Source organism: Lagopus leucura, unplaced genomic scaffold (genome assembly GCF_019238085.1).
Source record: "Lagopus leucura isolate 7727_CA_CO unplaced genomic scaffold, USGS_WTPT01 Super-Scaffold_100016, whole genome shotgun sequence".
Taxonomy (NCBI): Eukaryota; Metazoa; Chordata; class Aves; order Galliformes; family Phasianidae; genus Lagopus; species Lagopus leucura.
In genome coordinates this window covers 11143207-11169379 of record NW_024962270.1, presented here as the reverse complement: position 1 = coordinate 11169379, position 26173 = coordinate 11143207, and the positions used below count along the sequence as shown (strand labels likewise).

At 41.4% G+C, this 26173-nt stretch overlaps 1 protein-coding gene across 4 annotated transcripts in view; it reads right to left on the bottom strand.

Annotated features, from left to right (window-relative positions):
• DCX (doublecortin) overlaps positions 1-22675 on the bottom strand; it is a 70894-nt gene extending 48219 nt beyond the window's left edge. For all 4 annotated transcript variants that reach the window (XM_042876610.1, XM_042876611.1, XM_042876613.1 and 1 more), the window contains exons 1-3: positions 22575-22675; positions 20659-21049; positions 10855-11195 (exon numbers count right to left, since the gene is read on the bottom strand). In XM_042876610.1, the coding sequence (XP_042732544.1) occupies positions 10855-11195; positions 20659-21022 (705 nt within the window). In that variant the 5' untranslated portion in view covers positions 21023-21049; positions 22575-22675. The remainder of the gene's footprint in view (positions 1-10854; positions 11196-20658; positions 21050-22574) is intronic.
• Between the last annotated feature and the right edge of the window lie 3498 nt (positions 22676-26173).

Here is a 26173-nt window from a genome sequence, read left to right as displayed (position 1 = left end):
CATTTCTTTCCCAAGTAATTCATTTTCTAGGTTTAAAATTATTAGAATGTTGAAGTCACTGCATTGCAGTTTTGCTTCTGCTTCCGTTATTAAAATACTTCAGACTTTTAAAATATTACAAGGTAGGGAACCAGGATGAAGGGCGTAATTTCTCTCCATTTCAATGATACTATTTTGGAGATAAATACAGTGTGAAAATTGGGCACATCAAAGAAATGGCTGAGTTAATAGCTATACAAATCACATCTGAAGAATGAACTGAAGAATGCGTTAAAAGCAAAACTTCCACAAGCACTGTATTTTTGTGCCCCAAATGTAAAGAGTAGAATCCCTCCACGCAGTTTTTACAAAACCATTTCAAATGCTTCCTATCATGCAGATGTCACCTCTGTCTATAGAAAACGAGAGCATTCCCCATCTGTAAAGCCACACCTACAGCATCCCTCAGGCTCTTTACATAGCTAGACACCTCCAACCTCCAAAGTAAATTAATGTCCAGGGTGCCACATCATCCTGATAGCTCAGCCAGAGTCAGACTCCCAGACACAAAGAGGCACAAAACCATACCGCAATGTAGAAACCATGGAGAGCAGTGTCAGCCTGGGTGATTTCGCACCGAACTCTCCACAGTACGTTTTGACCATTTGTAACTTACTTCACATTTCACCAGAATTCTGGTCTTACAAATACATTTACAAATGAGTTTCCAAGCATACGTGTAAGCTACTCCATCCTTTGTAGTGCAGATGGGAGTGCTGCAGAGGCCTACAGGTCAGCACAATCTCTGGAGAAATTATTTACTTATCTTCCAAGCCTCACTTGTGAATGTGGAGAGATGGAGAGTTAAAGTAGAAGGGTAAAAGGACTACTGCAACATTTAAAACTGTTCCTTTCTAAATTTTGTATGTATACCATATGTTCCAGCATGTTATTTTGTTCTGAATCTGTGCTGAGACATTTGTACTAGCTGCTTCATCAAGACCAATCCTCTCAGCTGAAGAGATACATCTAATTTAAAAGCTAAGAATGAGAATAATTTATACCACTGTGCATTACTCTGCACTTATGATCTTCCATTATACTGCCTATTCATCTTGGTATCCCAGTATCAGCATGGCTGGGGGTTTTGCATGGTGGCTTGAAGAGCTCCACCACAACCAGGGAGTGATGTTCACACGAGGCAGTGGCAGAAGCAGAGCTGTGGGCCCTGGTAGCTGTAGGCACAGAGCAGATGGGGAGGGCAGGAGAGCACAGGGAAGGAGCTCACAGTCCTGCTTCTCCCCTGCTGCCCAGCAGGTTCACTGGCTGCATAATTATTCCAGTGGAGCCAATAAAGCACGTGGTATTTGTTGTGTTCATTGTCCTCCAGATAACAGGGCTCAGACCTGGAATGACTGATCTCTCACATACCTTCTGACTGAAGCAAAATCCCCTGAAAAAAATGCTTTTAATGAATGATGCATATTGTCTTCACCACTAGTTTTTGTTCATATAACTAGTTCCTCCCTTTGAGGAAGAAAAGAAAGAATTACTGGAGGAAGAAAAGAAAGAATTACTGAAAAACAGATTACAACTTAGTAGTTGAAAAATCCTATGCATTTTTCAATCTATTTTCCAAGATAGAAAGTAATAGTAAAGCATTGTGAACCAACACACAAAAGTTTCCTGTGCATTTTAAAATACGTAGATAAATTTGAAACTGTTAATGAAAATGAGATTTGCATTCATCTCAAAGCATGATGTAGAAGTAATCAAATATATTTTCAAAGTAACATTAAAGACTCCAGCAAAATGCTCTTGGGTTTATTAAAGGAAAGGAAGAAAAAACAATAACACAACTCAAGGATCATGTTTTCAGAGGAAAATAGTGGCTTTTTACTGTAAGAGGAGAATTTAGGTTACCAAACAGCAAGCTGAGCTGCAGAGCTATGTCTGCAATATTTACTAAAACATATTTATACAGATAAGAACATGTGCATATACTCGCACACACCCTGTTTGCTTTAACAAGAAAACTAGAATTGTGTCTTAATTCAGAAAAGAGTGACTGTATGTTCACAGGGGAGAGGGTGTGTCTTTTGTCTTGGAGCAGCAAATGCTCAGTTTATTAGCCTTGCTCACTTTTCCCTATTGAGTTTAAATTCAGAGCTAAGCAAATTTCCAGGAGCAGTCCTGCAATTCCAGCTCTCTGTGCTAATCGATTTGCTGCAGCCTGGGAAGCCCTGAACACAAACTGGAACAGCCCTTAGCTTTCATGGCTTGCCTTTGCACTTCCCACATATGCAAGCCTACCTTAGCCAATTCTGACAATCTGGATGGATTGGGTCCAGCTTTTTTTCTTCTAAACTCCTTTAGACATGCATTTATTACGTTTCTGTGCCAGTATCTTTCATCACCCCTGGCAGACCTGGGGGTAGATGGAAGCTGTTACCCTCTGCACATAAGTAAAGGTATCACTTGTCCCACACAGACACGTTTGAATGACACCAGCATTATGTATAAAACACATGGCTGGAAGGCTTTGGACAACCTCTCCAGCTCAGTATGGGCCCTTTGCAATATGGATTCATTTCCTAATACTTCAGTTACATCAAGATGCACACACATATCGAAAATAAAAATCACTGGTTCCATTTTGTGCAGTTTCGGGGATAAGAAAGAAAGGAGATACTGTTGTGTTGGATGAGAGCACTATCACACATTCTTATCAGTCTCAATTGTTTGGCTGCCTGCTTCTTGCCATATCTACTGCAAGCTCTTCCTAAAGCAAAGCATGAGCTGTCTGTAGCTCTACACTACTGAGAGAAAACAGCCATTTGATCAAAGACCAAGAAGAAGAGCTGCGAATGGTATGGAAAGGAAGCACTGGAAGCAATGGATTCAGACAGACAAGAGGTGGAATTTACTACGGGATGTGGAATACAGGACCATCCACAATCAGATTCTGAAGTCTGGGTAAGGTCAGGAGAGTATTTCCTTGCTTGATGCACTAGAGCAGGTAGATAAACATGAGCAAATGTACCTAATATGACACCATTCAGAGCATAAGAAATGAGGACTCAGGCTTACCAGAATAAACAAGACGTTCCCCCAGTACATAGGGGAAAAAAACTACATGTAATTTGTGTTTCTACTATGTCATCAAAATAAGGCATCTACTGAATGCCAAGTGTTGAGGTAGATGTTTGCTCAGAATAAATTCCAGATACCTGGTCCCTGTCAGAGCAGGTGGGACTCCTGTTCACAATTCTGAGATTTCTACTTGAGAAATAAAAGGAACCAGAAACTTCTGGCCTTTTCAGCCTGTCTCAGCTCCTGTTATTCAGCCTAATTTTCCCTTGCTCATTTCCAGCTTATTTATTCCTAGATAAACCCTCTGGCACTACAGTGAATAATCCTCTTCTCTCCTGGGATTCAGAGTGAAAAGGGAACATGTCACTCTCTATGACAGAAAGAACTGCTAAAATAAAGATGCTGGTGAGGATTGAATTTTTAACATCTCTCTTTTTCGGGGTGTGAATAGCACCAGGATTCAGTGATAGGGGCCATGTACTTCTAGGTCATCAGGTCAGATCTGACTGTGTCCTCCAATAATTTTGACAGCTTGCCATCTGTGATAGAAGGAGCAGATGTTCACGCGAATCTTGGTCAATACATGTCTGCTAGCAAGGCTTATATTTCCAGAAGACCAACAGTTTTCAGCAAGCAGCACTACAGCCTGCTTCTGGACTTTGAGACTCACTTCTTTAAGAATACTATAGATGCATTAGACCTTTAGCCAGAGTTTTCAGAACAACAAAATGCCAACAAATGGTGCCAGAGACCTGTTGGATGGCAAGTGTGAGCACAGCACCTTCTAGAACCAGAGGCTGAGCTAAAGCAATGACAAAATATCTGCCAAACCTTGCAAGATGATAGGCTTCTTCACTGCCTCCCTCTGCCTCTGCACATGGCCTTGGCAGTTTTTTGGAGACACCACCAACTGCAACCACACCAGCTTCAAAGCTCATGTGGGAACAAATGTCATCAAGACTTAAGCTGCTGAGATCAAACTGCTTCTGCTTTAATAAATACAGGAATTAGGACTCAGAGGCTGCACACAGGGCAGCCTCTTCAGAAAACAAAGTCACCTTCGCCCACCATTAAATTGCACACAACAGGGAAGGATAATGAAAACAAAAATATGTGAAACTGGAAAACTGACTAGAGTCTGTCCATAGACTGCAGCACTTCTGTCTGTCCTTGGAGGGGACATACTTAATTCAACACTTTATTTAACACTGCTCCAGAAGCAGCTTCCTCAGAGAGCTCCAGCCATGGACATCTAAGGCAAAATTTTGTTTATTCCCAGAGCCACCTCTGGCAAGGACTGATCCAAGGCCATATATGTCAGCTGGTATTTGTCAAAACCCTTGTGACACCGTGATCAGCCAAATCCCTGAAGCTGGACATTCTTTGGTCATTTATTTTTAAACAGGCCGCAATACAAATCAATTGATCAGCTATGAGGAAAAAAAAGAGCTAGAACATAACAGCTTTTATAGGTATTCAGTAAACGTGTTTGAGTCAGTAATTCTTTATGCTCACAAGGAGTGGAGGCACCATTCTCAGCTTGCTTGTTGGCAGAAGTTATCATAGCATCAGTACTACAGCTGTAGAGCATTTTTCACTACTGTCTGTGGTTGGCACAGTACTGAAGACACTAGCTAGGTACAGTTTCAGCAACAGTGCCTGATGGGCACACTCTGGGGAAGCCATTAGTATCCTAGACAGGCTCTTTTATCCCTGATTCTGTGGCCCATAGACCAATGTAAACAGAAATTAAGAAGCATAAGGTTTCTGAATAATACCTTAAAAATCTTCTGAATATTTCATCATTAGTACTTAGATATGCGTTCATGGAAGCCTGGCTTATTCACTCTAGCATATAATAAAATCCTTAAGGGCTACCTGAGGCCAAATTGGTTTTGTCTGCGTTAGCGTCTAGTCATTGCATGAATCAGGCAAAGCTGAATTTCTAGCTTAGACTAAGAGCTCCCTAAAGATAGGGAACCAGGCTGCCTTGTCTGGCCATGTAAGTGGCTTGGGTTCAGAAGTTCTTAAGCCCATACATTATTACTTACTCTTCTTTGCATGACATGCATTTGCTAGTCATGTCACACAAACAACCTGATTCGGAGCAGCCTGCAAATGCAGTGAGAAGGAATGAAGCACAGAATTAATCCTAGAACGAAGTGACCGGTGCTATGGGCAGAGCTGCCTGTGTTATTTCTCTGCTAGTCCTGAGCCAGACCTGTCCTGATATCAAAATGGGAGGTTTATGAAAGGCCTGCCAAGTCTCAGCAGCCAACAAGAAGCCCTAGAAAGGTCTGGGAAAAAGATGCAGAACAGATACAGTCTCATTGTTACGGCTTTAGGCAGCAGGGAGGGAAGACAGGATTCACCTCTCCCCATTAGTGCCAGCTTTCGCAGATCCTTTTGCAGGGTGCAGGATTAAGAAATAGACTCATCTCCTATTCCTTCCTCCCATTAGTTTTGAAGGTACATCTTCCCCAGTTTTTCACAAGTGAATTAAACTACTTTGTTCTGGAACCTTTCAGAATCCAAATGGGCAGTTACAAAGTCTCACAAGGACAAGGTATTTCACATTCTAGGCTCAACATCACATCACCTCAACTTCTTTGCATGTTCCAACATGCAAACCAATTTGTTTGCTTTGTAGCCTTGAACCTCATGCCTCAGGGCACAAACTAACTCACTCCAGGGCTCTAGGGGGATTTCTTTATTTATTTTTACCCCTGATCTTTCAGCAATGCAGATGTTACTAGATACACCATGGGCTTATTCACCTTCTTGAGCATCAATTACAAATCACAGCAGTTGGAAGCATTTGTATATTTTGGTACAAACCTTATTCTGAGTTGTATTAATTAAAATTAATTAATACAAAAATAGAACTACATTATCCTAGCAATTGAGTTTGGTCCATTGCTAGCAGTGGTACTTGAGTGGTGAAATTTTTACTGGTTTGTTTCCAAATCCCAGCTTAAAATCAGTGCAACAACTCCAACGTTTGTTTGGTCTCTCCAGTGCAACTTACGTGGATGCACCCAGGGTACATTTTCATTAGTAGTGAAGCACCAGATGCTGCTTTACCAACTACTTTGTTAGCTGTTACGTGAAAGAATCAACTTTTAACACATTGTGAGCTTAGTCATCCTGCTTCTTTCTCCTTGCAGCTGCTGTCCTTCCTCAATGCAAATCATCTAAAATTAAATGGGAATTTCTCCTCTGAACAGGAAAGGTGGGCTGGTCTCCTGTGCATTTGCATCAGTTTTGCAATCAGATAAACTCCACTCATCACCTGCCACAAGAAATCCTCATCAGTAAAAAGACTGCCAGAAGGGATCATTTTATTAAGACTAGAAATTATTTTGAGAGTATGTTCACAAGTACCATGACATATAAAAATATATAATTCCATTTGGTGAGACAGCTAACACACAGATGGAATAGAAGCACTTCGTCTAGGCTAGATAAAAGCAAATAAATAGTATATGCATGACCTCTCCCTGTGCTTGAAGATTTTAAAATCCAAAGCAGATCACTGTACATTACTATGGCAAAAAAAAGGCATTCAGTTGTCCTGATTGTTGACCAGAACATCTAGGGGGATTTGAGCCTACGAGCTCTCTCTCACCTGAGCAGTACATTTTTTCTTTATTCAGTGATGCTAACTGATGGAAAGGGGTATTTAGTTGGTTAAGACATGGCAATACATCTGCTAAAGAAAAGACAGAAAGAATTCCACATCATTGAAAAGCATCTTAATTATAAGATAGTACTGAACCTACTGCACAAAAAAAAAAGAAAACAGACTAGTTTCTTTTGTATAGACCACTTTGTATGTATTCTGAATTACTAAGACTTTGGAATGCAAGACAGCTTAGGATAAAAGAAGTTCAGTATGGACAAAAGACATTAACTCTTTCAGTTAATTTCTTAAAGTAGGAATAAATGCTAACAGACCACCTGCAAAGCAAGATACAGAAGGTGGGCACTGGGCTGTTAGTCATGAAATTGCTTCCTCTGTCCTAAACACCTATTTATTGTACAGTACAGTGAAAGAAGCTCAAGCACAAATGGCACAGTATGTCTATACAACACTTGCAAGGTCTACTTAGACTACTGCATTCAAAATATTTGAATGCAACTTCATCCACTGTGTCAAATTCTGCTTTCTAATTCAGTTTAACCACATGAGGCAGGAACTGTCATCATGTATTTATAAAACAGTCGGTGCTCCCAAGAATCCAGACTTATTTGGGACACTGGATATAACTGTAACAGTTTAAAGAAAGAGAAAGAATCTGCCAATACAACTGCTTTATGACATGACCCACAGGTCAGACCAAATTCAGTCCTGCACACACCCATGTATACATACACATTAATTACATGTACCTCAGCAGAATAGGAGCTGCAGTCATGAAACAAAGTGCTGAATTTAATCTACTGTCTTAAGTTTTTGTTTAATGCACTCAGTTCTTTGGCAGATATACATTCTATGTAGCTGTGAGAGTTGAAAACAAATCTGTATTGTGATTCTGTTATGACTCTCCTTTGGTCAATAGTTTGAAGCTCCTTCTGAGTTCTAGGTTTTTTTTTTCAATAAGGCGGTGATATATTCCAAGGAGAGAAGCAGCAGACAGACTAGGCACAAAGCACTAAAAGTGTATGCAAGAGCAAGTAAAGTAAGCTACTTAAACACGAGATTCTAACTCCGCAATTTCAAAATGGTAGTAGTATTCCAAAGGGTAACAATGAGATGTAACAAGAAACAAACTTCCTTAAAAATCTAACCCACTGTTGTTTTAAGTGCTACATTCATTCAAATGTACCTCATCCTATCCAGCTCTCAATTAACTGCTTTCTCATTCCAAATGCAGGTCTGCAGTGCATAGAAATATAATTATTTACACACCAGTCTATCACTGCCACTACTGTCTGTACTTCTGAAGCATCTTGATTACTCTACTGATGAGCACCATGGAAATGCCTATAAATAAAATAATCAGCTCTCATTAAATTACAGTCCATGGAGCAGGGAAAGATGATTTTCCTTTGTACGTTCCTTTTGTAAATTTTATCATTTCACAGCAGAGAGTGTAATGTGCCTCTGATGACACTCAAAGAGATGGACTGTCAGGATTCTTGTCAGTATTTCAGCTTTGAGCAGCTTGCACATTTGTGTGAATATTTTCTCCTGAAAATAAAGTACTATTCATGAGAATTAGGCATTCAAGAATCTTTTCTTCTAATGTCAGAATCAGACATGCAAAAACCTTTAATATCATATTGAAGGTCAGACTTTATGGAGCAGTATGTCACGTAACCCTAACAGCAAACACGGTGCTCAAAGCAGAAACTTCTGGCTTTGGCTTGGAAAACTGCATTGTGAAAACACACATAGGTAGGAGATTTCAAATAAGCTTAGATTAAAATATAAGCATTCGAGGAAACTTCCCAGTAAGAACAAAGCATTGGTAAATCAGATTTGCTCCTCAAGGACCTCCAGCAATAATTGATGCCACAAATATCAAACATTGCATTACTGTCAAATTACAAAATCTCATTGCTCTCATTAACTGCAATACAAAATGTACATTTGCATGCAGTAAAACTGCTGGTGGTACCTAACACATACTGTAATATCACATTCCATAAAATGGTAAATTATAAAGCTAGTAAAACAAGTTAAATGTGGTAACTTAAATTAGACTTTACTGAAGTCAGATTTCTGTGGCAAAAACAATGATGAAATTTTCAGGTTGCCCCAATGAACAAAGCACAAAATGTAGGCACCACTCTATGGATCTCTGAGGCTGACTTGAGGAAAGCAAGGCTGCTTTCCTTCAAGGTTCTTGAATTCCTTTTGGATATATAAGCATATGTTGTGGCTGCTATGCATTTGCAGTCGAAATTGCTAAATTACATAGATCTTATTGCTCCATCCTCAGCCATGTCTCCACGAAAGGCAGCCACTCCAGCCCCAGACTGCACTCAGCTCCACAGCAGCACTACTCTAGGCAATCTGTAACTTGAAAGCAAGCAGCATTTCCCAAATTTCTGCTTAACAACTAACAGAATTTCCCAAGGAGGTACAACCAACAGCCCATAAACATAGTCCAGCTTATGAGCTGATTCAGTCTTGCTTACCATCAGAGGCGGAGGGGAAAACACTGTTTATTCCTGCAAATAGTTTAAAAACAGAAAAGAAGATGGTATGCCAATGGGGCATGCGCCAAGAATTTCCATGCTTCATCCAAACCTGCATCTAATCTCCAAATTGTCGGCTATTCTCAAAAAATAGAGGCAATCTACTCATCGAAATAAAGATTCTCATCCTCACAACTGTGAGTGCAACAAGACAGCAGGAGACAACTGGTCTTGGGTCAGACCCATCTATTAAGCCTTTTTTAAAGCTGCTGTGATTCAAGATGCACGGTCCTGTGCCCACATGTGATCATGTGCAAAAGAATCATTTGTCTCAGTGCAAAAGAATCATTTGTCCTTCCTCTCCCTCTCCTCACAGCCACTTCCAGTGCTCCCAGCACATCACACATCCTGTATCACTACAACATGCTACTGTACAGTCAGCTTAGCTGGAAAATTGCCCACCCGTGTATGTCATATAAGCTGTATGACTTACAATGATACAAGAGCAGGGCTGAGGCAAGTGGAAAGAAAATCTTTGAAGGGCAGTTGAGATTTCTTATCTTTGAAACTATAAACAGCCACTAACTGTTGTACAGGATGCAAAGATACTAACATGTATGGGCTGGACAAAGCAAGAGCTACATTCAGCTCACAGACACTGTATCTGGACTTGGACACTTAATAAGCCAATGTTGGGTGCTGAAAGGATAAACATTTTCATTTGTAAAGGCTGCATGTTGGTTGGTTGGACTCATTGCTTAGTGTTGGCAAGGTATTTGAATAATTTTCTCCAAAGATAGGAGAGTTAATTTAAAGCAACAGCATAAAATCCTAGAAGAGCCAGTGTCCAACTTTAACAAAAGAGCTGGAGTAAGAAAAACAGATACAAAAATAAGATTATCTCTTAATTACAGCAGACTCACAACTATTAAATCAAGATCAGAATTTTCCTTGAAGAATCTAGTTCTTCCCAGTCCCCAGAGCTATCCTCCACATTCTTTTAAAGGTTTTCATAGATATGGTAATATGAAATGCCTTATTGCTGTGTAGTTGCTAACAAGAGACAGATGTTTATTTCAGTTCTAGGAAAATGCAGACACGAAGCACATTATGACCACCACCTAAATATTTCTGCCCCTAGACCCATTCTGCACGTTACCTATTCATGTATTTAGTCAAGAAGATGCAACAGTTCCATACTTTTCCTCCTCATTATTGAGAGCATACATGGATCTTAGCAAGGCCACGGTGGGAGGCAGGGCAAGTCAAGCAACACATTTACACTCAGTGAATCCAAAGCCTGAGAGCTCTTGTAATTACTTCAGAGGCAAATCAACTGGTGGCCATAAGCTGAACTCCCCACGTTATTTATTTAGCTGGTCCAAAAGGCACACAATGCATGTTGGCGTGCAGGATGGAGCATCTGTTTCACTCAGATGGTTGGCTGCATTCTTCACTTGATATTGATATCAGTGAAAATTTAGTAACTTAACCACTGGCATGGGAAGTCTGACTTTAAGAGAACAGATGGCAGTGATCATCTCAGGTTAATTTTAGGCTTCAAAAATTGTTCTGAATCAGCAAAGCATCAAGATAAGAAAAAAAGAAAAAGGCAACATCTGTAAAATCTCCTACCTGCTTTCCATCCAGAGTATACAGCTTTTTGACCACTCCTGTCTCCAGCTTTATAGCTTCAGTGATATCAGTGAGAACTTGCTCAAACGAATGGGCCGTCTTCTTGTTCAAGAGCACACGGACTGCCTTCCGGGGCTTCACCCCACTACGGATGATGGTTACCAGCTTGGGACGCACAAAATCTTTGTTCTCCTTTGCCTGGGCACTGTTGCTGCTGGCCAGAGACTGAGGTGCTTTCTGGTTGGCAGATGTCTTCACGTTGACAGACCAGTTGGGATTGACGTTCTTCGTGTATTCCACCTTCTTGAAGAAGTTGTCAGATGAGCATACATAACTCTCTCCTTTCAAAAGAAATGAACACCAGTATAATACAGTTCTTACCCTAAGACTGATAAGAAACAGAAAACACATTTTCCCCCATTAACCATGTAAAACATTCATCACAGTTTTCATTAGAACTTCAAAGACATCTTATTCTTAAAACATTGTGTGAGCTTTATATTTTATATTTATGCCTATTTAAAACATGATTTAGCATCTCCCCAGTGTAAGCAAGTCAGACAACTTACATCAGCAAACACACACTGTCAGTCACATAAACCCGGGATTAAATAAGATTGAGATTTGTAAAGGTATTAGTTACCTGAAGATGCCTCTAAGCTGTCTAAAAGTTCACGAACATCTAATTCATTTAATCACCCAAATTATTTTGCAAATCTGTGAGCTTATTCTCCATCTTTACGGACCTAGTTACTATTTCAGCCCATCATTGCCTTCCTAGAGGATATCAACATCCATCCACAAAGTACCTGTTCTGTAAAGACTGAAGAATTATGAAAATCCAGTACTAAACAATCTTTGTCAAAAAGCATCTTTGATAAATCTAGCAGGCATAACGAATACACTTCACTTATTGTCAGTGATTTATTAGTCAGATCTAATAGCAGCTAAGATAGAACACTATACCAAATATCACTGTTTGCTTCAAAATGGCTGGTACCAACCAAAAATATATTAAGTCCAAATATAGACATAGTAGAGAAGGGTGAAATGTTACATAATCCTAGTAGTAACTCACTGGAAAAAAAGAAAAAGAAATAAAGCCCTACCCTATCCCATCCAAAATTAGTTTCAAGCTTCATCTGTAATTTATAGGATTCTATCTACCTAAGGTTTTAAAATCACCTTAAAGAAGGATTTGTAGGAGCTTCTTTGGGGCCTGCAAGTCTGATGGATCCTAGAGGATTTATTACTAGAATGAGACTGTGAAGCAGTCTCCCTAAGGGAACGTAGCTGAGCTGTCTAGTCTGAAATGACTCAGGCTGCTGAGCATTTGAGGATGCACAGAAACAAAAACAAAACAACAAAAAAAAGACAAACAGTAAAACAGTGTTAAAGGAAAAAGCCTTTGCCGTTTGTCTCACCATTAGATAAAATTTTAATAGGAATTGAAGACATAAAATGGGTACCTGCAGGATCTCACAAAGTTTCTTTTTGTGCTTTGTTGGACTGATCCTACAGTTCTTTAGGTACTGCGATAGTTAAATCTATATTTTAATATCAAGGCCATTTTGAATAAGAAAAAAAATCCTTCTTCAGATACAGAAGCAGTTGCATTTCCTTATCTGTTACCTCCTACAAACTCTATGGCCTGGATGTCTTTGAAGAGCCTGCCCCACATCTGAATCTGGCTTTTCAATATGGAATCTTTCCAGATAGGATTTTACATCTACTTGGCAAAGGCGTAAATATGGATTTCCAAAGAACCCACCGATTTCCACAGAAAAATGTATGATCCAAGCATGAAACATACACCTTGTACACAGTGCTCACACTGTTATCCTTCTGATGACTAAATGGCATTTTTTAGTGAATGCAGTGAGATGATCCTCACGGAACACATGGAGAGACCAACACCACACACATAGAGGCCTTACTAAAGGCTTAAAACAAAGGAGTGCACACTGTTTATATCCTTGCCACCGTTGGCGTTTGAATTCACAAAAATCCACTGAAAAGCTGCAGAATGTTTGGCTGTTCAATTGTTTGGATTTCTTTTTGCCCTGACTTTGTATTTCACTTGCCAGAAAGCAGTGTGTGCTCTCAGCAGTTACATCCCCAACAGCAGCTTTTGTCTCCTGAACTGCAGAGCACCGAAGTCATTTACCACCAAGCAGCAGGTATTGTTGTCCCCTTCTGAAGTAATGACAGAAACACAGAAGGCAGAAATCTAACAAGTCTCAAGATGGATACTATTTATTAACTAGCGCACTCCAGACTAACAGAACCCCAGCAGGAGGCTCTGTTGGTGTGAACAATCAATCTGTAGCTGGAGTAAGCGTGCTATCAGCAGAACTCCTTGATAAACTGCTCATACAGCATTCATAACTGAAGCTCCTTTAGTGCCTCACACTTCTTGAATTGGACTCAATAGAAGGAAAAACGTCCCACAAAGTTCCATACGTTATGAAGGATCCCTGCTGGAGTTACTGATTGTTTTCCAGAAATGCTGTATTTGTTAAATCTTTCTGATTGATAAGCGATAAGCCATTGTTTATCTGCTTCAGCCAAGCAACATCTGGTGCAGAGGAGGCCCATGCTTCTCAGCACTTTCATAACTGAGTACAAAGCACAGCAATGAGTCTGAGATGCTCAAACAGGGAATTAGCCCTCCTAAGAACCTGAGCTTCCTCAAGCGGATAATTCCCAAGCAGCAGAGCCTTTGGGAGCATGCTGAACAGAACAGTAACATTATGCTTTGGGAAAAGGGATTTCTGTACCTAAATGCAATATGAAGTGACTTGAATCCTATTCTCACCACTGCTTTTCTGTGAAAGGTTCAGACCTGTGCCTTTGCTTCCACACCAGAAAAATAGTAGCAATCAGCTACCAAAGGGGTGCTGGGCTTGAATATAACTTGTTTTTACACAGTATTTTGGGAGACCACAACTAAAAGTATAGGCATATGCTGTGATTTATAAAAACACGAAGTCTTATTTATGGAAAATACACTAAGGTCCACATTTTAAAGTGAGTTTAAGACATTAATGGTCTGTTTAGGAGAGTGCTATTATTCTTAATTCCACGTGAATCCTTTGAAATTCTTCACTGCACTGTGTAGTTGCTTAGTGTACTTAGAACAGCTGGCTCCAAAGGCAATAATGGCATATTGCAATACGCCTATGCTTTGCTTCCACAAATGCAATGCTAGGTACTTGTGGATAAAACTTTCAGATTATGCTCACAGTCACAAGTGGAAAATATCATCTGTCCATTCTCACTTGGTTTTATTTAACCTGATCCCTAGCAGATATTTTATTGAATTCTAAAACTGACCGGAAATTTGCTTAGAGTGACACTGCTCTACCCTTCAGAACAGTGGCTCTTCCTAGTATCATTTCCACAGTTATGGCTGTATAGCTCCCAGGAAAGGGCATTTCCATCTTCCTTGACCACAGAAGCATTAGTTTCAATTTAAATTAACTACAATTTATGTATTTCTAAACTCAGTTTTTGGCTGTCAAATCATAACCATGTCAATGAAATTCCTCAGTCAGGCACATCCCCTTTACCATTTGCCAACCAGGAACATTTGCTATTTCACTTTACACAGCTGAGTTTTACCCACATTTTACCATAAAGTAGTAGTATAATCAAGCAAGAATGGTCTGAAGTCATTTGAACTTTACAGTTTTGAGTATGTGCACTGTGGCCATAGGTTCACCAAGGAGAGAAATCTTACAGGGGAATATTTCTAGCAGAGAGGAGTGGTTTCTCTGCTACATCAATATGTAGATGAATCTTTAATGAGAATTCAAGGTATGCATTTGTGCCAGAAGTATAACTGATAAGCACAACATGGTTGCAGAAGTGCACAGCATAACAGAGAAAGGGAGGAAGCAGATATGAGATTCAGTCAAAGGAATGACTCCAAGAGGTACATTACTCCCCAGCCCTGAACATAAAACCTGCACACAAATATGTTCAGGAGCATATATTCAGACAATAAGCAGCTGTGTGCATGTGCAGAAATACAGCTGGAACCATGAGTGCAATGAACAGCCATTTTGCTGCTTCCGAACAAAACCCCAAATGGCAGCACCAAAGAATTTCACATGGGGGTGGAGGCTTTGGTAAAGATGAGAAGTATCATCCCAGGCAACATCCAAACTGCTGCTCAATATGGCACTACAGGCATGAGAGCAGCGGTGCTAAGAACAGCATTTTTCTAGTGCAGTGCTAGGTCAGTGCAAGATGCCCTTTCTGGACTGCAAAGCCAAAGCCCTGCAGGATGTTGTGCACTTGGCATCATGACAGCGTGCTCTGGAGGTATCGCTGTTTCCCACTGTGCCGTCAGACGAGCTAGAGTTTTTATTTATTCTTTTCATCCTACTGCTAGCAATAGATGGACTGACTGTAGAGCTTTGACCATAAGCCAGCATGTTTGCCACCTGAAGCCACAGCTTGTATCATACAACCGTATTGGCTATACCTGCATTACACATCACTGTGCTACTGATTTGATAGAAGCACAAGGCGATTAGATTATTCAGCTCCTAAAGAAGGGATGATCTCAGCAAAGATAAGGTTTGCCTTAGAGAAGGTTTCTTAGAGATTCTAAGCTCAAGACGAGTGCTAAGCCTTCAACCCTCTTAGAAGGACTTCTTTTGACAATACTAAAAATGACGGGTTGTACTTTCAGGAAAAAAAAAAAGTTATCCTTTATCAACATGCATCAGCAAGTTTTGCATGCACCAGCAAGTTTTCAAGTATAATGAATTCCATGCAGAAGTTGAGAAAAATTGGAAAGGCTGGATTGAGGCCATTTTGAAAGTCTAACTGCTAGTAGTTATTCCAAAAACTGTCTCTGTAGACTGCAGTCAATTATTTTGGTTATTAGCTCTACTGCCTCGAAGTTGAGACTTTGCTACTGTGCCCAGCTTTCATGTTTCATGGGATTTACTGTGACTTCAGTAGGAATTAAGTGGACTTAACTCCTCACAGAGTTCATTATGTATTGTGTTAAAGTAGGCCCTTGAATTCAAATGCATGAATTTCCTGCTACTTTATGCACTGAAAATGATTGTCTTCTGCCTCAAGACCTACTTCACCACAGCAAAAGGAACAGTGGAAGAGCTTCCTTTGGCTCTTCCACGTGGAGCTTCCTCATGAGAGAAGCACTTCATGCTCTGTTGGAAAACTTAAAAAAAAAAAATAAATAAAAAAAAGAAAGAGAAAATGAAATGCATGATTACCAAGTTGCCTTCACAACTACATGATAAAGATTCACCATGCCAGGTTACCTACTAATCTTGACTCCATACCAAGGGACCATACTAATCCTAGTGCAGCAGCTCAGATCATCAAGGAAATAAAACAGAACAACAATATGTACTGCTACACAGGATATAATTAACCAAGCTCTAGGGATAACAGTCACAGCAAACAATGCCAAGTTACCAAGGTTTCAATATTGGACTACAGGAGCTTCAGCTTTCCAGACAAACTGGAACATGCATGCATTGGGTGGAGACTTCGATGCACTTCCTACCAAGCCCTCAGTCCCAACACGCACCAGGCTCTGTACAGCTCTAAGGTGGAGCCTCTCCTGTGACTACTTTAAACATTCCTGAACAAGACTCCAGAAAAGACTCTCCAGGGTATGACAAAAGCTTGGAAACACTTCCTCAAATATCATACATAGCCCAAGAACATTTGCGATGAAACCCCACTGAGCAAAACATAATTCCATTCAGATTTTTCTAATGTTTAAACTAAGGTAGGGGCTGATTTCAGACCAGAACAGCCCAGTACAGGACAAGAGTATAAATCCATTATATGATGGGCCTTCTGACCCTGCTTAATAGCTTTGGCACACCAGGAGCTCACAGAGGAGAAGCTCTGCAGCTTGAGAGACATACTGTCTCTCAAATATTGATTTTAATCCATAGTTTGCATTTTTGGCCTTACCTACCATGCCTCATCTGTACTGTATTTGTAGTCAATATAGGCTTATTTCATATTTATTTCTGACCCCCACCATGTGCTACAAAGAACTCTTTATTCACAAAAAATTGAACTCCAGAAATAGGACCAAAGTCCACTTTAAAATCAAATGCTTGATAGAAGTACGTACCCCCAAACCCCTGACCAGGCCCTGGAAAAGACTGAGGAATGGAATGAACTTGAAAGTCAAGGTTTGATCTTTCTTGTTCATCTTCTTCTGTCCTACAAAACTGGGACAAACAAACCAGGCTGTCTACCGCTATCTCAGTTCCTCAATGGTAATATCTTCCTGCACCTTGACATATTCAGACTACCACTTCTCTGAGCCAGGGAGTTTCCTAAGTCTTGGTCACTAGACTCATAAAATGAATCACTCATCATAAAATGAAAGGAATAAAATTCACCTGCTGCTCTTTCCCAAAACTCATTTATTGATTAGAGCAACCACAATAGATAGCAGCACTTGGGTGCAATATTCACTCCTGACACTGTCAGCAATTTACGTATAGTCAGGATGAGGTGAACAGTGAATAGGATGCTCTACTGTATTAAATCAACATCTAGATAAAGAAAGAACACAGTTCTAAACAATGGCAGCATGTACTTCGCATATTTACAGATGCATTAAAATTGATGATGAAAACAAGGAATCAAGATTAAGACGATGAATGCAGTGAATGAAGATGATCTGTATTAGTGATAGCAAGAGAGAAAAAATGATCAGAGAAGACGACTTTAAAAGTCATTGGGAGACATGAAGATAGACAAGTCTAGCATAGGAGGCAGTACAGAACAAGTGGACAGTGCCAAGTTCAGTACAGATCAAGAGGCACATCCCAGCTGATAGATATGAGATGTGACCAGAAGAGTAGAAGAGACTTCACTTATTCCATCTTAGACTGGAAAGGAAAACATGCATTCATCAAGAACCTTAGGAGAATGGCCCCTAGTTCCAGGGAAGGACGTCCACCAAGTCTGACCCTAGAGGTCCAAAGGGTTACTTCAAGAACCGTTAGTTAGTAGCTCACCAAGTATTTCTGTTCATGTGAAATACCTGCTGTCTTGAGGTTATTGGTATTATGCAATATCATTCTCTACCCTACAGAAGTACATTCAGACTATACCATATAAACACATTTTTAATCATGCAGAATAATCAAGTACCCGGAATGCACTGTGAAAGACTAGTGGTAATTTACGAGCTACTGAAAATCAAACTGAAATTAGCCCCTCCAATAACTTCATTTCCTACGTTCTACTTATTTACTGGAAATTACAATATAATAAATTAGTCACCTTATAGCAACTAAAACTGCTTTAGTCGCTGTCAGTCTCTAACCAGAAAGTTAATTATATGGCAAACATACTGTCAAGTGTCTGTACTGTTTTGCATGCCACAGTGCAAATATGCTTAAGTTCTGTTTTTTTTTCATGGGTACCTAGAACACAGTTACACAAACACACAGACCAGTAGCAGAGTTTAACAAAGGATTGTCTGCAACCATGGTATTTGTGTCTCTCCAAGATTGCCTTTCTAAATTAGCACTATGGGAATATTATCATTAAACTGTTAATAACAGCAGATAGATCTCCTTTTGCATTTTAAGATGTTAGATTATCTTTTCTTTCATTTTGATCAGATTGTATTTTCCTACTAGCTAATTTTCCTGCTAGCAACACAGTCAATCCCATTTTTGTTTCAGTGTCACATCTTCAGTGCTGTTTCTAGACACTGTTCTGGTAGAACAAAGCCAGGACCCAAATGTCAGTGTCTCCTGCCTACACCTCAATCAATAAAACAATGTATTTTGAAGAAATAGGTACTTTCTTATCTGCAGCAGAAATTTCATTGTAAAACAAGTGTAATTATGAAAGTCTTGTTAACTTCTGACCAAAAAAAAAAGAAAAAAAGGACTGAGAGCCATCATTAGAGGTAGGCTGTGGCCATATTAAAAGTGATAAGAAAAAGATGGCAGAATCTCTAAAATTAGGGAGGCCGCACACCCATTTGACAGCTGTATGGTAACTCAGCTGAGAATAACTCTACTAGGATTGCATCATCTCTGTGAAAAGCATTGACTTGTTCCCAGTAAAACTCTTCTGTGAAAAATGTTATTGTTCCATTGTGTTCTTTTCTCCACAAACTATTTTGGGGAAAGGAGCATCCCACTTGACAGATAAGGAAAAGAGGCTAAACTCAGGGTCACTTGATGACTCCCTGCTGAGGTTGCCCCAGCAGTTCAGGGGCTTACATTACTGTCCTATTAAAGCAGAAGCCTTGTGGTTTTTCTGAAGTCACCACATCCCTCAGATCATCTACTTAGAAGAAAACAAAGAAGAGAGGAAAGCATCTCTCCTTTTGCAATAAGATAATCAGGGTATTCCAGGCCCAAACAAAGGATGAAGTGTCTGAATTGGTCTGGAAAGAGAAAAGCAGAGCAAGAGAGAGGACGTTCTCCATGCACCCTGCTCAAGCTGTGCCACCAGCAGAGCTCACCTGTGGCCATACCTCAGGCAAGGATGCAGGACTGGCTTTGCAGTGATTTTTGCCTTGGGCATCCTCCTGGCAGCACCCACAACAGCAGCAGCCCAGCTCTGCAGAGGCTGAGCTTCATGGTAATTCCTTCATCCCACAGCCCAGGAGATGCTCAAAGGAACAGGCACACTGCCAGCCTCTCTAGAAACAGAGAGGCACTCTGACCTGCACCAAGCATCTCCTGCACACTCAGACCTTTTTTCCCCACACAAGATGTCTTCCCACACTTTCCCACAAACCTACCACGGCAGCCTGGCCCACATCAGCCACCACCACACACAGTCTCTGTAGAAACACTCCCCAGATACACTTCCTTGCACACGCACACTCCATTTCAACATACCTACCTTCTGTACGTACCCCACATGAACCCTACTCACACACAGCATATGAACCCCCCCAACACTCCTTCCTTACACATCACTGTGCAGGAATCCTCCACCACCTCTTACACACAAAGCCCAACATCCCTCTACAACATTCCCTGAGTATAACCCTTCCAACACACCCCTGAGCATGAACCCCCTCTAGGAACCCTCCTTACAACTTCTTCCACATATCTCTACATATAAAACCTCAAATTTCACCAAGTGCAACCCCTCTCAACATCCTTTCCATGCACACACGTTGATCATTAACTGCCCCCCAAACGCAATGCATGAGCTCCTGACACACCCCTCCACACTCCTCAAATGCTGTCTGAACTGCTAACACACCTCCTTAAACACTCACCCCACATCCCAACATTCCATAATCCCCCGCACATCCCAGCCAATGCTCCCATACACATTGTTCATGAGCCCCACACTGCACACCCTTAAACACTGCATAAATCCCTCCTACCCCCATCATACATTGTGCAGAAACCCTGTTACATACGCACTGCATGACCCCAACACACATACAGTCATAGCATTTTCTACTCATATGCATCCAACTCATATGGGACCCTAGCCCAGTTTGGACAGACATAGGGATGCCCTCAGACAGCCCCCTGAGCCATGCACACAGCCATGTCTAGTCCAGAGTAAGACACACCCCTCAAGCTCTGCATCTGCACTAGAGCGAGCATGCCAGAGGCACCTTGAGGGCTGCCACACTCCTCTGCATCTCTGTGCAGGGAAGGAGATGGGGCAGGTTCAACACAGAGGGGCAGAAGCATCCCTGGGCCCGCAGGAAATGTGACCTAAGGAAATGGCCAAAGTGGTGCAGCCCCCTTCTCACCCCGCCTCCTCACTGCACCAGCCAGCAATGCCAATTACCTTCCTCCAGCTCATCCATGCTTCCAATCTTCCGCGATCCATCAATGGTGTAAATGTAACGGACTCCCTGAGGCAGATTAATGTTGTCAGACAGGGACCGGGTCAGGTCAGCCAGGAGAGCATCAAAACTTCGGAAGCGGTCGGAAGACACAGCATATACAATTCCCTTGAAGTAGCGGTCCCCGTTGCGATAGAAACGCACCTTCTTGGCTTTCTTCTCATTACTCAGTGCCTGTAAGGTCCTGGTTCTGTAGAAGCTACAATGAGCACTGTGAGTAGGACTGGGCAACCCATTCATACGTGAGCCTCGCATGTTTCTGGACGCCTTGTCTCGTTCGTCAAAGTGTCCAAAATCAAGTTCCATAGTTTGGTGAACCCTAAAGATCTGAAGCTGAGCAGGAAGACGGGAAGAAAAGGAGTGCGAAGAGGACAGGTTAGAGCCAAGCAGAGCCACAGTCCAGCAAGAAAAAAAACGACAGAGCTGCATCTGGAGCAGGCCAGATTTGAGAAGCACCCCCTCCCCTGACCCAGATTTGTATCGATTCTGGGGACTGAGGGTAGGAGGGGTCCGCGCTGTGAAAGGGATCCAATTACTGGGGGCAGGGAACACATAACTAGAGAACAGTCTGCTCCTACACCTGGGAGTTTTCAGAGTGTAGTAAACTGGGGCTTGAAGCCAAAGGGAGTTGCATCTCAGCCCCCAAAAACTCATCCAAACACCAGTTGGCAGTGAATTAAACCTCTGAGCCCTGTGAGGTTTCCTTTGGCAACAGAAAACAAGGAGATCCCAGTGAGTCAGCCCTTCAATCTGTCGAATCATAGAAGGAATCAGAGCATCTGAATATTTAACATTAGAATAAACTGGCATTTATGAAAGAATGGTCACAGGGGACTAAGCAGTTTCTTTGTGACAGCCTGTTCAATAAGGGTTAACAATGAGATCCATCCCACCCTTCCCCCTATCCGCAGCCCCCTCCTAGCCCATCAATCAATTCCCAGGACCAGCCTACATCTCTAAGAAGAAATGACTGGAAAGAAAAATCTGTCATTGAAACGAGGCTTCTATGAGCCCTTTTCAGCAGCCTGAGCCTCCTCTGAATTGCATTTCAGCTCCCATTTAATGAGGAGGAGAAAATAAAAGAGCTATTTCCAACTCTTCCAACCTCCCCCCTCCTGGTCTTAAGTGATTTAATTGCTGGAAGTGCCCCCTGCCCAAGGGACACGCCGCCCCTGCCAGCTCACCTTTCATTGTTCTGAGCACAGGGGGGCTCCTTGCGCAAGGGAAGAGCTCAGAAAAGCAGAGACTTGAGCTGACAGACAGTAATCAGCAATTTTCACATGGTCTTTAGTTTATGCTTAAGAACAACCTTTCCCCTGCACCAAACCCCAACACAAAAGGAGGAGAAATCCCCCCAGTCCTGCTCTTTCATTCCCTCTGTAAACTAGAAACATGCAACTCACGTATGTTGCTTGCATGTTAACACGAGGCAGAAATGGGATTTACATCCCACATTTGGCAGCCAGGTACAAATCTAGGAAAAGCTGTTGCTATCAGTTCCCCACCCCTCACGTTTGCCAGAACTGCTGCTTCGCTGTGTTTTACAATGTCACCGTGACCTGCACGAGAAAAATCATTGTCCTCAGCCTGCGGTAAAGCAGATGACAATGCAGGCAATCTGCAGAGAAACCCCAAGTTCGGAACGTTTTCCGCACAATGCCAGCTGGGGTACATGCAGTCGGGTGACACGTACTGAACAATGAAACATCCAAGCAACTTCAGGAATGAAACAGAGGATTCGGGGGTTTTGTTTAAAAATGAACTGCAGATGCTGTAAGGTACTAAAAGAAAGATTCCTCCTTCCATCTGACATCTGCTACTTTTCTGCATGCAAGTCACTCGAAAGAGCTCTACTCACCGGTTTTCAGCGCGCAGGGTGGAGATGCTGAGAGAAAGAAAACCAGGCTCGCTCTGCCTTTGTTGTCTGAGCTCCAAGCAAGAAATTCCTGCCAGGGTGGATGAGACGCCTCCTAGGTCCTAGTGCCTTGTTCGATCCCTTCATGGTAACTTTGCCTCAATGGTTTTTACTCTAATCATCATTCATCTTATTGTAATCTTCTCTGCATCTGAGTAGGGAAAAAAAGGGTGTGTTCATTCTAGCTCTGGATATGTTAATAGATGGTTAAGCAAAAAAAGTTTAAAGGGGTAAGTTTGGGGCTTGTGTTCCGAAGGAAGTAAATTTCTTCTTGGCTTTAACTTCACCAGTAAAGCATCTGGCCCCACTGAAAATAGAGCATAATTAGACTGATGCACCAATTTTATAGGATTACAGTATAGGGAGCTCACGGCTACGAGCTTACTATGTCCTACAATACTGGCACAAGGCTGTAGTGTGTTAGTAAAGCAATTTAAGAAAAAAAAGTTAACCAGTGGCACTGGGCCCAGTCCTGCTGCTGTACTGGTTTCACACAGCATTCATGGTTTACACTGGCAAGCAGGAAGGGACAATTGGCTTGGTGGTTACATATGCAGTGCACTTTAATTTTTCTCCACTAGCACTGGATATACGTCAAAACCAAAGCTCTGCATTCAAGTAGCCAAGGGGTTCAGGATGGAGTCAATCAACACAAACCTAACCCAACAGATTCAGTTTGGCTTATATACCAAACAAACAAAAGAGAATTCGGACTTAACAGGAGAATTCATCTGTTTTAAAATTGTACTGGCCTCTTTCCCTGAGACAACAAAATCTTTCGCCTGCACTATAAGAGAGATTTCCATCCTATGTAAAGGAGCAGCACTGCAGACCCCACTCCTAACTCTGCTGATGCTGGTATTATCTTTACTTTAAATAGGAATAAGGCTTGGAAATGGGAGGGTCTTCCCATCTGTAGAAGGAGATCTTTCCTAACAATGCTCTGTCTGTTTTGAATGAAAACATCAGATTTTCTTCATTCTGGCACATTATGCATTTAAACAGGAAAAAAAAAATAGTATTTATTCCAGCTTTGTCTGTCCTGTAGATGATTGTCCAGGCAGTGCTGATGAATCCACTCAAAGCACCTCTTCCCAGCAATTTTCACACATAACATTTGTGAAAAGTTTTCTTCTTCCCCAAAATCTTTTCATTCATATAAGGTTCCCTTGTGTCCTCTGCAAAAGCTGTCATCTGCTCCCCTTGTGCTTCATGGAATCACTACAGAGGAAGCCACAAATCTACTCTCCTTCCCATTCCCAAATCAGATATACGGACATTCATCACCATGCACATAATCTGTCCACGATAAATAATTCTTCCCTATACTATACAAGAGACTGTCTTAAGTTTTCATACTTTTAAAATGCAAAGACATAAATTATGATACATGTGCTCAGAGCAGCAACAGCAAAAATAGAGGAAAGGAAATAAAATTTAGTCTTCAGTCTTGCATGCCTGAGGCATTTGGATACTAGTTTGTGGCAAGGTGGAAGAGTGATGTAAATTCACGCCATACAAATTATCTCCCAAGTTTGACTCCTATGGAGTCTATGAGGAAGGCAAATAGTCTCAAACAGTATTAAAAGACAGCTCTTCTTTTTAACCCCCAAAACCTCATCCACCAATGAGAAAACAAAGCGTGTGTATATGAACATGCCTACTCAGGACACTATCATAAGCTTTTGAGCATGGGCACTTGCTTTTAAAATCATTCAGGGTTAAGCACATTGACAAGAAACCTGGTATTTGTTCCTGACTGAAGGATAGGGTCTCTACAGTCAGTGGTAACAATGTCCATCTTTGGTGTAACCAAGTTATTTGTATAAGGTGCCCAAATCACAGGAAGTACAGTGTCCCCCTTTAATCCTGCCACAGGCAAGAAGAATCTCAGCAGCCAGAGCATCATTGGAGGTGAAGAGCCCTGAAGCCAGACTGATGTGACATTCCCAATGGAATCACACCACATTTGCTTCTCTGCAAGTGAAAGCAGAATCATCTCATTCTACAGACGCTGGCTGGGCAATATGGCATGGAAATAAACAGCCCTTTCTTGATGAATACTTCTTCACTGGCCCCGAGGAGTTAATGTTGGTCAAAACCTATTTACTTCAGAAGAGAATCATTCCCCAAGACAAATCTAAACCATTTTAGGCAGCGTGAGGTACCAAGAATCGGAAAAATTCTTCTTCCCATCAATAGCCTCATCTTGCTAAAAAGCAAAGACAAATATAGCTTTTCAGATTAAAATATCTGCTTCAAATCAGGTGAATCATCTTTCCTCTGAGGAAGCTAGCATTTAGACTTCTGCCTATGTAACTAAATCTGGGAAAAGACATGTTTGTTGCCATTGCCAAGCAACTGTGATACTTCAGAGAAGAGCAGAGTGCAGATAAAAGAGATTCTGTGACTGTTTCTGTGCTAACTTCCCCATATGTACATACAAAACCCAGTTTCTATTATCAGGAGTCAATCTTAAGTACTTTCTATGTCGGCCTTCCATTGCCTTGCTAATAATATGTCCTGAACTCTATAAAAATTTTGTTTATTCATAGCACATCGCAATGTAAGGGTGCTAATCACCTGAATCTGGCTGCACCACAGATAAAATTTTTGGAAAAAATTAAATCAAGTGATCACTGCTTCTGTAGGAAAACTTGGATCATCATTGTCATGTCAGTCTATGCAGATGCATGTTTAATTTTTTTATTTTCACCTCCATGCTTCTGGACTGCTTTGAAGATGTCGTATCTGATCACTCCTTTCAAAGCTTTGTTGGATGAGATCTTTGTGCCAAAGCACTCTGAGATCACAAATAACTATTTCAGGGCTCTGTCAAATGTGTTGAGGCAGTCAAAACCTAAGATCCATAAGGCCAGTAACTCACCCCTGAAACTATAAAGCAACAGCCTTTAAACCTGAGGAGCTGATAGTTCATTGAAGAACTATCCTATGTTGGCCCATAGAGTTAAGTTTCTCCTACATAGTACTATAAGCAATGAGCACTTCACAGATTTTCACCACGCAGCGTTAGTTTCCTTTGAATACTTATTTTTATATGGACCACACACATCCGAAAGTCTTTTAAATACCAAAGCTTGTGAGCCAAATTCAGCTTACTGCCAGGAAAGTAGGAGGTTTACCTTCACAACATAGCTGCCCCGCTCCTTGCCTTGTAACCATCTGCAGAGGCTGTACAGTCCCATCTGTAGCCTGAATCACTGAAAACCCCAGGGAACAGAAGGGACAGAGTTTTCTATCTGTGGAAGGAGGAAAGGTTGGAAGTCGTAGATTCCAACGAGTTTGGCTGGGCTCCAAGGCCACCTGCAGCAGCCAGAGAGTGTGAGGTTCTCACCTGCATCCCACAGCAACAGCACCCTTTGGGTGGGACCTGTCACTCCTTTGGAGACAGCCTGCAGCTGTGCTGAATTAATGCTTCTGTGCTGCTGCAGCCCCACACCCTTGGCAGATCCCCCTCAACTTCAGCAGATGACTTTGGCATCAGATAAACTTCTGCTGAAGTTTAGGAGAAAGGAGCTATT